Source organism: Ptychodera flava, chromosome 17 (assembly GCF_041260155.1).
Source record: "Ptychodera flava strain L36383 chromosome 17, AS_Pfla_20210202, whole genome shotgun sequence".
Taxonomy (NCBI): domain Eukaryota; kingdom Metazoa; phylum Hemichordata; class Enteropneusta; family Ptychoderidae; genus Ptychodera; species Ptychodera flava.
In genome coordinates this window covers 567,172-580,087 of record NC_091944.1, presented here as the reverse complement: position 1 = coordinate 580,087, position 12,916 = coordinate 567,172, and the positions used below count along the sequence as shown (strand labels likewise).

The 12,916-nt window shown below is 35.5% G+C and overlaps 1 protein-coding gene across 3 annotated transcripts in view; it reads right to left on the bottom strand.

Moving 5' to 3' along the window:
- LOC139115084 (kinesin-like protein KIF13A) overlaps positions 1-12,916 on the bottom strand; it is a 125,788-nt gene that overhangs the window by 26,930 nt on the left and 85,942 nt on the right. For 2 of the 3 annotated variants that reach the window (XM_070676970.1, XM_070676971.1), the window contains 12 exons: positions 11,803-11,914; positions 11,368-11,520; positions 10,624-10,683; positions 10,244-10,354; positions 9,506-9,640; positions 8,940-9,079; positions 7,005-7,120; positions 5,136-5,225; positions 2,985-3,382; positions 2,235-2,381; positions 870-1,016; positions 269-424 (listed from right to left, as the gene is read on the bottom strand). In XM_070676970.1, the coding sequence (XP_070533071.1) occupies positions 269-424; positions 870-1,016; positions 2,235-2,381; positions 2,985-3,382; positions 5,136-5,225; positions 7,005-7,120; positions 8,940-9,079; positions 9,506-9,640; positions 10,244-10,354; positions 10,624-10,683; positions 11,368-11,520; positions 11,803-11,914 (1,765 nt within the window). Of the gene's footprint in view, positions 1-268; positions 425-869; positions 1,017-2,234; positions 2,382-2,984; positions 3,383-5,135; positions 5,226-7,004; positions 7,121-8,939; positions 9,080-9,505; positions 9,641-10,243; positions 10,355-10,623; positions 10,684-11,242; positions 11,293-11,367; positions 11,521-11,802; positions 11,915-12,916 lie in introns of those variants that run through there. The other variant, XM_070676972.1, reaches the window with a different exon arrangement.

Sequence of the window (12,916 nt, the reverse complement as noted above, 5' to 3'; positions counted from 1 at the left end):
GGGGGAGGTTGAGGGGCCGCCATGGTAAGTACTTACTCTACACAGGTGGAGGGTGGGGGAGGTTGAGGGGCCGCCATGGTAAGTACTTACTCTACACAGGTGGAGGGTGGGGGAGGTTGAGGGGCCGCCATGGTAAGTACTTACTCTACACAGGTGGGGGGTGGGGAGGTTGAGGGGCCGCCATGATAAGTACTTACCCTACACAGGTGGGGGGTGGGGCATTGAGGGCCGCCATGGTAAGTGCCATGTTAAATACTTAAATACTTACCCTACATGTAAGTTGTGATCCTAATGACAAACCCTCTGGTTCCACATCACCTAAGACTTCATAACCACCACTGTCAGTGCTAGTGTCTGAATCTGGACTACGGTCTAATAATGGACCACTGATACGCTGTAATTCAATGTGAAGTCGGCCAGATACCTGTCACAGAAAATATTCACAGCAAAGAGGGTTAAGATTTACCTTAAAGTTTGAAGAAATTTTGTAAATATGGATGAAAAAATTCAAAGGCACAGATATTGCCATGCTATTATCCAAATTTTCAATACAAAATATTGTTGTAAGAAATTTTAACTAATGAAAAATAACACTTCATTATATTGTGAAGAGCAATAACAGGCTTCAACATATTAAGCCCCATAGTACAGTATACAGTTTTTCGAGGTCCAAAATACAATTTGCGGATGTTATTTTTTACAATATATATGATTTTTATACATCATTTTACATCTCACTTTTACGTTATTACGACTGTCCATCTTGTCATTTTTGAAAATTGTGGGTGGATTATAAATTTTCCTGGACTTTCCGGGATTCTATTTCATTTATAAGGAATTTTCCAGGACTTTCCAGGAGGCATACTTACCTCTCCTTGTTGGTTGATTATTGGCACAGCATAAGACAATTTCACATCATGAAACAAAACTTCCAGGAAAATGTTAGCAACTCCAATCAAATTGTGATTCTCTTGAGTTTCATAGAAAGGATCTCCACTTATCGGAACACCGGTATCCTAGCAACATGAAATAATATTTGAAATTAGGAAATATAGTTAGAAAGCTAAAATCAGTACCTTGGTGAACACAATCAATAAAATTACTGAGTTGAAACTATCTCAGAATTAATATTGGTACAATAGCAACAAAGTGATGTATTTGTCACTGAGAGGAATTCAAACACGTATCACAGGAAACTAAAACTAAGTTGGACTCAGTATCCTAGCAACAAAACACAAATGCTTCTCATTAGTTTAGAGGACAGAAGTAAATAGTCAAAGAAATCTATATATCTGTCCCTTCATATCACAGCTTTGCTGTATTATGGAAGTTGGGACAAGTCTAAAATGACTGGGAAATGCTAGGTAGGACGGGGAAACACGTAAAATCACGACAAAAATCGAGGCTGAATTACATCAGACTGAAAGATTCAGTTGCTTTGCCATGTTATGCCATCTCTGACACTAACCACGACTGAAGGCATAGTGTTGAATATCTGTTCTCCAACAAAATATTGTTTGAACCAATCATAAAGCATGGCTAAGTTTCTTGACACCATCTTTGAGTAAGAAGACCACCCACATGGCTCCAAGAGTGAATTATAACACCTCTTGTTAATATGTTATTGGTCAAATTGGGCTAAACCTTATATTGTGTGTTTTAGAAGCCTGTTGTTTTAGTTGCGTGCGGTACTTTATTTCTTTACGTTCATGGCAGTAACTTACACCGTGCCTTAACCCTTTCAACACCATGGTTTGGCCCAAACCCATTGTTATCAATGGTGATTGTGGACCTGTCTAATCAGCATTGGGGTGAACAGGGTAAGTCCTGGTTGAGGTTGGAGTTTGCAGAGACCATTTTCATGATTGACTTTTTCAGTGTGGATTCACACGTGATGGAAACATGTACGATACCATCAGTGATTCTAGCAAATTACAGAATGATCTCATATCTGAATCTTATGTTGTTGAAAGTAATATACAAAATTGTAAATTGATCATAGTATTTAATTAGGTTTGTGGAAAGTTTGTATAAAAACTCTACATCTATTGAAAGGTGGTCAATCACATTGCTTTACTCTCAGATGTACAAACATAGTGAAAGCAAACAAAACTACACATTGCATTTACTGGCTGGTGTGAAATCTCAACAACTTTTTCCAATAATTGAAACAAACATTAAAATCTACGACAGAAATTGACAAAGCATCAGAATGATAACACTATGTTTCTCACCTTGAGTGGAAGACCACGTTCCTTTCGATCTTCATACATATCTCTCATATCAATAATTTTATTTTCTAATTTTTCCATGGCCCAGATCTGTGTACCTTTTCCTTTCCGTTTCACTTGTATGGCTGGTTCACTGACAATAGCACCTCTCTGATAAAGTAAAGTAAAATTCATGTCAGTTTTAATGATCATTGCGTTCTACGGTCAAAAGTCATATCAAAATGTCATAAAACCTGTACAGGAATGTAATACCTTTATTTTGATATGATGTGAAACATACTGACAATGGATTTTAAAATATATACATTTGACACTTTGGTCATTGTAACATAAAGTGTGTACAATGAATGGTAAGTAAAATATGTAGATGTTGACAGGCAACCAGTAGTTTTGAATATTTTATATATCTTTAGGTCTGTGAACACAATGCATCTTTCTGATAAAATGTGAATAACAAAACCACTAGACTGATATTTATAAGAGCTTAAGACTTTTTTGAGAACAACAAAATTATTTGTATGATTCATGGATTTTATCTTGATACTTATCTAAGGATTACTGAGTGAATATGTCAATGAATTAATCAAGTTCTGATATGAAAGTTTTGATTTAAGATTGTTTGCTGGTTTGAGTCGTATCAATCTTGCTGTTTGTCCTTTCTAAACAATTGTTAAATTACTGGTATCGCAATGCCCTATACTGACATATATTCTGTGGCATGTCTTTGGATAATGTGAAAAGTTTCAAACCAACCTTTCTGTTTGGAGTGAGATTGGATGCCGGAATCTGTAAAGTGACATGGAATTCTGTCTGTTTTCCCATCTCTTCGGCAAGGAAATTAGCCTCTCTGACCAATGCATTGGCTTTCACGACCTCTTCTCTGAGTTTGGACAGACTTTGTCTAAAGACATCATCTCTCTCTTCTTCCCATTGCTGGTAGCGTGTTTGCATATTGATAGCATTGCTGTTCCCAGACTGTGGACTCAGCTGTGCAATGTCAAATCTGTCTAGTTGTTGTCTTTGATTTGGTGTTAGTTTATTTCGCAGCATTTCTAGTTGTCTCTCATACATATTTTTCTGTCTTTCAAGAGCCTTGTCTTTGTCTTCTCTGTGTTGGTTTTCAAGATTTTTCATTGCATTTTGTATCGGATCTGAGAACATTTGGGGAAACAAAACGACTATTATAGAATTTGATGTATGTATTTATGTAACCAATACACAGAATGTGCTGGTGGAAGTAGCCAAGAACTACCTGTTATGTTATACTCTCTGTGATTGGTTGATCTTTGTATGGTGTAACCAATACACAGAAAGTACCGGTGCACAGTACAATAAATTACCCATAATTCTCTTTGATTTGTATCCTTGAAGGTTACTTTTCTAATAACTTTTTCAGTTCTGTATGCAAACAATCATGTGCAGCATCAGAATAATTGATAAATAATATCAAGTAAGAGTACGTTTCGAAATTTCAGCAAAAGTTTACAAATAACCATTAAACAACAATGGAAGTCACGTTTTGTAGGTACCACAAATGCCATACTTTTTAGGCAGCAAGTTATGACGAACTGAAGGGGTCATTCTCTGAGAAAAATTAGAATGCAAATTTCTTTTGTCATTTCCATTGGAAAGAATCAATATCCTTTTGTTTCAAAAAACAGGTGCAACTGGTCTCCCTACTTTCAATCACATTATTCTATATGGCTGAAGATGCAATCAGTGGAAAATTTTACAAAAATGCTATCTTGTCTCTCAATCTTGCATAATTTTCCAAATCATTTAAAATGAGAATTGAGCAGAATGGTGTCCTTAAAAGTACGTTTTCAGAATTTTTACAACTAGTCTATGAATTTGTCTACACATGGGAGACCTGGTACACTTCTCTGGGGAATCTCTGAGGATACAAATCGCAATGATTTATGGGAAATTTACAGTACTGTGCAGTGGAAGTAGCCAAGAGCTATCTATTACAGAAATGTTACACTCTCTGTGATTGGTTGATGTTTGTATGATGTAACCAATACACAGAAAGTACCGGTGGAAATAGCCAACAACTATTTTTTTAGAAATGTAATACTCTCTGTGATTGGTTGATGTTTGTATGATGTAACCAATACACAGAAAGTACTGGTGGAAGTAGCCAAGAACTATCTATTATAGAAATGTTATACTCTCTGTGATTGGTTGATGTTTGTATGATGTAACCAATACACAGAAAGTACCGGTGGAAATAGCCAACAACTATTTTTTTAGAAATGTAATACTCTCTGTGATTGGATTTGATGTATGTATTTATGTAACCAATACACAGAATGTGCTGGTGGAAGTAGCCAAGAACTATCTATTATGTTATACTCTCTGTGATTGGTTGATGTTTGTATGGTGTAACCAACACACAGAAAGTACTGGTGGAAATAGCCAACAGCTATTTTTTTAGAAATGTAATACTCTCTGTGATTGGTTGATGTTTGTATGATGTAACCAATACACAGAAAGTACTGGTGGAAGTAGCCAAGAACTATCTATTATAGAAATGTTATACTCTCTGTGATTGGTTGATGTTTGTATGATGTAACCAATACACACAAAGTACTAATGGAATTAGCCAACAACTGCCTTTATAGAAATGTAATACTCCCTGTGATTGGTTAAAAAGTCTCTGACTTAATGCATATATCATGCACTCGTGGATTGGCTGAAGCAACAGGTGGTTCACAGTAAGACATGGTTGGCCACACAATCAATGGCATTAATGCTTTACTTGTATTGGAAACACTGCCAACTTGGCAAAAATCATTTTAAGTGTTTCATTTAAGACATACATTACTATGAAATGTTTATGAGTGGATTATTTTGCACAGATGAATCAGACCTGGTAATAAGTAGAGACTGTAAATAACTCACCATTGCTAAGTTCTTTCATAACAACTTCACTCTGTGCGAAGTCAAAGTCTGCTGGAACTTCAGATTCTGGAGTGTTAGCACCACTGGAACCTGTAACAGTGTTACAGTGACAATCAGGGTTTTTGATGTTATGTGAATCTACATCATTCATGATTAACAAGTCATCGTTGATGACACAGTCCCCACTTGTTAATGGGTACTTTGATTACAGGTCCTCAGAGAGGATAGAGTCCTCTTCATTAGGTCTGTGATAAAAATACTTTTGAATAAATTCGCTTGATACATGTGTGAGTTGTAGTTCAGAACATGGAAAAATCGTAATAAAATGGCCACACGGTGGCCATATTGGATCGTATCACAAAACAAATATATGTGCATATGTATGACATAGGTCAATGTCCTTGTAGCAAATTTGATTAAAATTGGTTGAGATATGCCTGAGTTATGGCTTGTACATGAAAAAATCATAACAAAATGGCCGCACAGCAGCCATATTGGATCGTATCACCAAAACAAATTAATGTGCATATGTATGACATTGGTGAACCTCCTTGTACCAACTTTGAATAAATTCACTTGATACATGTCTGAGTTATGGTTCTGGACATGAAAAAATGTGATAAAATGGCCACACGGCGGCCATATTGGATCGTATCACATAACAAATCAATGTACATGTTCATGACATAGGTCAATATCCTTGTACCAAGTTTGAATAAAATCGGTTAAGTTATGCCTGAGTTATGGCTCTGTACATGAAAAAATCGTAACAAAATGGCCGCCTTGCGGCCATATTGGATCGTATCACAAAACAAATTGACGTGCATATCTATGGCATTGGTCAATGTCCTTGTACCAATTTTGAATAAAATCGGTTGAGACATGTCTGAGTTATGGCTCTGTACATGAAAAAATCGTGATAAAATGGCCGCCTGGCGGCCATATTGGATCGTATCACAAAAAAAATTGACGTGCATATCTATGACATTGGTCAATGTCCTTGTACCAACTTTGAATAAAATCAGTTGAAACATGCCTGAGTTATGGCTCTGTACATGAAAAAATCGTAATAAAATGGCCGCCTGGCAGCCATATTGGATCGCATGACAAAACAAATCGACGTGCATCTGTATGACATATGAAGTAATCCTTGTACCAAGTTTGAATGAAATCGCTCCAGGCATCTCTGAGATATCTGCGTGAACGGACGGACGCACGCACGCACGCACGCACGGACGCACGCACGCACGGACGCACGCACGCACGGACATGACCAAACCTATAAGTCCCCCCGGACGGTGTCCGTGGGGACTAAAAAATTGCAATAAAATAATGAACATTGTGTACATTTTGGGAGACTAACTAATCTAAGCCAAATGCATCTAAAAAAAATCTAAATGCATCAACGATGTTAAAATATATAAAAAAGATCAAAAATCAGTTCTTGCCAATATCTTCCAATGGTACTGCCTATATAAATTTGAACAATGACAACTTTCCACAACAAATTTGAAAAATCTCTGTGTAGTTTCTCAACACTGATGCCTTATTTGAACAGATCTAAACAGGTAAATGGAACTATAATAGCAATCTATTCACAATATATCTGCAATGATGGCACAATCTATTCATAATATCTCTACTATAATGGCACAATCTATTCATTTCTACAATGATGGCACAATCTATTCATTTCTACAATGATGGCACAATCTATTCATTATATCTCTATAATGATGGCACAATCTATTCATAATATCTCCACATGCCAAAAACAACATATTCTTCACTGGATCTCCCCTCCTCTGCTACCCTCCTTTCATCCTCATGGCCCTAATCCAACAAAATTTGTCTTTATGTCTGTCTTACCTGCTCCAGGTGGACGAGGACAATTTATCCTGAAAAAATGGTTATTGCCCCAAAGTATCCTGTCACCGTGACGAAGTGCAGTCTTGGTTTCGATATGAGAGCCATTTACACATGTTCTGCAGAATATCAAAAAAGAGTTAATATTGCTACCAAAGTTTTAAAACTGTAGATAGATCTGAACAAAACAGATATTTTCAATTCAACAACACTGAAATCTAATTTCCATCTTTATTATGTTTATAGGTTTCTGAAACTATCAGAAGAATTTGACAAAAACTTTAGAAACCTGATAGTCACATTGTGCAGTCTTGGCAATTAATGGACTGGAGTAAAATAAAGAAGTGATACGACAACCAAACATGAAAGAGCATACCTGGACTGGTCACTGACGTTGATAGACTGTGGATCACAACGTGACGGAATTCTTGAAACTCTTTCAGTTTTATCACAACGTGTCAATGACACACATAATTAATTGCGAAGGACAACACGTTTTATGTCAATGTTTCAACAAAAAGGACTATGACTAAAAAAATCAATGAGAGTGCTCCGCCAGTAAACTCAATGTTGAAAGGAACACTTCAAGGTCATATTGATTACTGCTTTGTGATAATTAGATGTGGTTTTTATGTTTACAGTAACATTTGTGACTGTTCAATAGATGATTATAGGACAAAACTTACTTTTGCTAAATAACATTTTTAAGTTCTAGAGACGAGTTTGCCTAATGATAGACCACTTTACTCTTCTCTGCTGGCCTGTAGCTTACTTGGACTTAAGTAAAACCTTTTTGCCATACTCATTCAAATTGAAAATCTCCTTTTTTTCATAAAGTTACACAATGAATGAAAATCAGATTGAAATGGCAAATACCAGTAAATTTGAGTGAATATGCTGCTCTAATTCACATTTTTTATGATCATGATTTGATGACTCTTGATTTTCATTCCAATTATATAAGAGTAATTTGTCGCTATCTTGAGCTTGGTATGACTAAGTTTTTCAAAGTTAAATTTTCAAGACGCAAAGAACATTGCAGTTAATCTTGAACACAATGAAATGAACAATCACACAGTACAATAAATTACCCAGAGTTCCCTTTGATTGGTACACTTCAAGGTTGTCAGTTTAATGGCTTTTTCTGTTTTATATATTTGCATATTTGCTGCGAAGGATCCTAATAATTATTTAATAATATCCGATAAAAAATGTTTAGATATACAGTGAAAGTTTAAAAATTGCTGTAAAATACCTACAGAAATCATGGTGCATACCCAAAATGCCAAACTTTTTGGAAGCAAGTTCTGGCTCATTGACGTGATCATTCTATATAAAAAGCTGACATGTATATGTCCTTTGTCATATCACATGAAAAAAAATCAAAACTGTTTTGTTTTACAAAACAGTAGCAAATAGTCTCCTACTGTTTCCTTACACTACTGTATTCTGTATGACTGAGGACATAGTGGTTGGAAAAGTTTACAAAAAAATCCTATCTTCTTTCTTTATAAAAGATTTTTTTTCAAATTATAATTCAAAATTGAAACTAGTCTGTGAATTTGTCTTCACCTGAAAGACATGCCAGTTCTTCACTGAGGAATATTTGAGGGGAAAAAAATCAAAATGAATAATGGTATATTTTCAGTACTGTGTCAAAACCTGCACAGCTTTCATTGGTATTCAAAAGAGAATTGATGTACAGCTTTAATTATTTTGTCAAAGTATACAGAAGATCACTCAGCTCTTCTCTCTAAACCTGTTCATCCTTTTCTAAACCTGTTCATCCCCACTGCCCTGTAAACTGGTCCACACTCCCATTGATAGCAAAAGGTTTGGGCCAAACCTTTGTGGTGAAAGGATGAAATGTGGCCAACCACATATACCTGTAACTGACAGAGCGAATTTCTAAGAGAAGGGTCAAAGTTCACGTCTTACCTTGCATTTGCCATTGGTGTCAGATAAACTTCATATTCATTGTCAATGTCAATGACACAGTGTTCTGGCATTATTCCAAGTCCACTGAGTTGAATGTCAGGATTTGATGGTGCATCAGGCCGACCAACCAATGTGTGATCCTGAAATTTATGGAGATCCAATATAGAAATTGTAAAAGTCCTGATTTTCTTGATCTTTTATCCATATTTTTCATTTATTCTGTCATTCAACAGGCAAAGCCACATTACAGGATGAGGTACCCACTACCCATAACCTAATAGAGCAATGGGGAGTACAGTGACTTGCTCAAGGACACAGCACCGTGCTGGAGTCTCGAACTCACCATCCTGTGATCATAAGTCTGTTACTCTGGACTTACTGTGTTCAAACTCACCACAGATAATAGTAAATCCAGTAGTGTTATCTCATTTCTAACATGCTTTATTCAACCATTTTAATGATAAAATTTTACAACTAAATACCAAACACTTCTGCAATTACAGAAATGACAAGTGTCATACAAAACTAATTATTTTCAACTTGAGTTCAGTTAATCATAATCTGACCTTGAGGTAGTAGACCAGTAGTTCATTAAGTGCAGGATCTGCGTTCAGATTGACAAGAAAACATTTGTCTTTTTCCACTTTGATGCCACTTGTCTGTACTGAAATTCCCATCTTCTCTAAGGCTTGCTGGTTTTCCTGTCAAAACAAAATTATGAAAATCTTTATGAGCAACAACAGCATTAATAATTGACTCATCCACTTGTAAACAACATCTTTCACTGAATATTAAAATTGTTAAAAATGTCCTGAGCAAACATAATCTCATCACTGTAATAAACTTAGAGAAACTACTCATAAAGTGTAAAAATACTCCAGAATTCTTTCCAATATATTAATACATTGCATCAACAAACATAGGTATTCCAGTCAACAGAAAAATTATCCCACCACCAAATTGAAACTCAACCAACACATCACCACATTTAACCACTAAACCATCCTTATTATCATCACTTGATAATCCAGTCAATTAACATAAAAGCCATCAAACAATCAGGCCAACAGACACACAACCACTCAAATAACAATGCCATGTAAAGAGACATACAACCAACCCCATCTGATAATCACACCAACAGACATGCAATCCATCAAAAAAAACAACCAGTTAACTGGTTAAATAGCGGTACCTCCAGACTTAAAATAACTATAACATATCAACTTCAAATCAGTAACTACATTAAAAATAAATAGAACCATAAACTTGACTGGAACCAAATACTACCAGCAATATCTTACCTGAATGATTCTTTCTGTATTCTGCAATTTTTCTTCCCAAGTCACTGTCATTTCTTTCATCAATTTTTCAGATTCTACAAGCTGTTCCTTCAGCGTGTCGGCTTTCATACTCTGAAGCAATGAAATAGACACAATTTTATCAAATCAATAATTTCAAGCAGTCCGCATAGTATTGTGTACATAAGTATAGCATAAATAAGACAATACCTTAGATCAAACTGCATAAACTGAATCTATATTTCTGAAGTCAGTAAAATCATTTATTAATCTACAATGGCAAAGCAAGGCATGAAATGTCACAGTATTATGTCTGCACATACAGATAAGTAGAAACCAGACACAATTACATCATACTGCATCACTGTACTAGCTAATCTTACCTCTGCTACCTTCAGTTGTTTCTTCAATGAATCAACTTCATCTCTGAGCTCTCTTATAATCTGTGTAGAAAACCAAAACCTGTATTATTCTTTCTAAAATACTAATACTATGATTAACAATTAGTACAATTTGTTTTTCAAAGATCAGTATACTTAGTGGTATGGCAGCTGTCACAGTTCAGAATAAAGAAAGAGTAATTTGCCACTTCATGTCTCTTATGGGAATCAAAAACTGACATCAAGATGAGATTAGTCAATATCAAACATTCAATGAAGCATCACATTTGCCAAGAGAAAGTAAATATTGACCAATACCTAACCCCAAGTGACACAATATTGCCCTAAAAGTAGATATTGTTGACTTTACATTTAGTAAATATTGGCAGATATCTAACCATGCATGGTTTACTATTCTCTTGATTCACTGTTCACTTGGTGTAATCAACCACACACCTAACCCAATATGAAATTATATTGCCCTAAAGGTGGTCAGAGACAACTTTACACTAACCATGGCATTTGGACTGATTCACTATTCACTTAGTGCAATCAACCAGACACCTAACCCAATATGAGATTATATTGCCCTAAAAGTGGTCAATGACAACTTTACACTTACCCTGGCATTTGGATCTTCATTAATGACTGCATGATTCACTATTCACTTGGTGCAATCAACCAGACACCTAACCCAATATGAGATTATATTGCCCTAAAGGTGGTCAATGACAACTTTACACTTACCCTGGCATTTGGATCTTCATTAATGACTGCATGATTCACTATTCTCTTGGCACGGTCTGCATACCTTAGAGTTGATAAGGTTTCATCAAAATTGTCAGCTGCAGGGCTGATGGTTGCACACATCACAGTTTTGCTGTTTCCCCCGAGGCATTCCTACCAAAACAGGAAGTGTGGTCAATAACAATGTCATATTGCCTATCCATGCATTCAAAAGAAGGAACATTTTGAGATGATGGAATTTGCAATAATATGTTCCTCTCAACACACTAAGACATCAATTATTGTCACAACGTCAGACTGAAAGTCACATTAAACAAACATACAAAGCTATAAGTGTGTAATATCAATAATATTGATACACAATACCATTCACAAATGTTGGTAGATGATAACATACTCTGTACAACAAGGAAATAATCAGATTTATCGACCCACCTTTAGTAGCCATGTCAGTACAGAGTCTCTATATGGAACAAACTTTTGTTTATGTTTGCTGACAGACTGGTCAGCTAAGGCCGATATCACAAGACCAAGGGTTGTCAGAGATCTGAAAAAAGAAGAAAATTACATTGTATCTTTGCATTTCTTTCTTTTACTGTTCCTTATTAAAACTAATAAAATAATTTTTTGATTGCTCCTTTGAAAACAAATGTTACCAATGTATAATGACAAAATTCAGTATTTACTGCAAGAAGCAAGTACAATGAAGTAGAAGTTGAGGTCAATGAATTATACAACCATCTAAGGTCATGTGACCTTATCTGATACCGGGTCATATCCTCAACATGACCTCTGTGTTGATTGACAGTTCACACAGATCTATTCTGTTTCAAGACGCAAGATAATTGAAATTGTACACTTCTAAAGGAAGATGACACTTGACACTGTACTAAATTATCTCTTAGGATGACATTTGATATCTGATGATTCATTTTGAAGGTATTGTCAATCTTCAAATCCTTTCATGCAAGCCATGTTCCATTACTCACTCGGTCTTTTAAAGTTTCTTCATTGAGCACCTAATCATAAAGTTATCTCTCCCTATTACATATATTATTTCAGAATTCTTAAACATCTAGACACAGAACATCCCTTCTTGACAATTTTGCAATTATGACAACAATAATCTTGACCTTCAGTTCCAATCTGCACACTTTTTTTACATGAGAACGACTTAATTTGTGGTCATATAAAATGTGATGCGGATATCATCTTTCACAAGCCAAGCCTTCTTGACAACTACAAAGCAAAGTTGTAGTATTAACCCTTTGAATGCTGTAATTTTTCCTGCCAAAATTAAAGTGCAACATTTTACCAATTTTTATAAATTTTTCTGTAATTTTTTGATAATTTTGACCAAATGGACATCATATTTCATAGGCTACAGATTTGTATCACAATTTTGGCAAAACTCTGAAAAAAATTGACTGGGATATATTTTATAAAGGAGACAAAAACTGACTTTGGTGCTCAGAGGGTTAAAACTAATACATTCCGTATCTTCTTGGCATTTTGAAAAGACATACAGGCACTATTTTGTTCCATACCA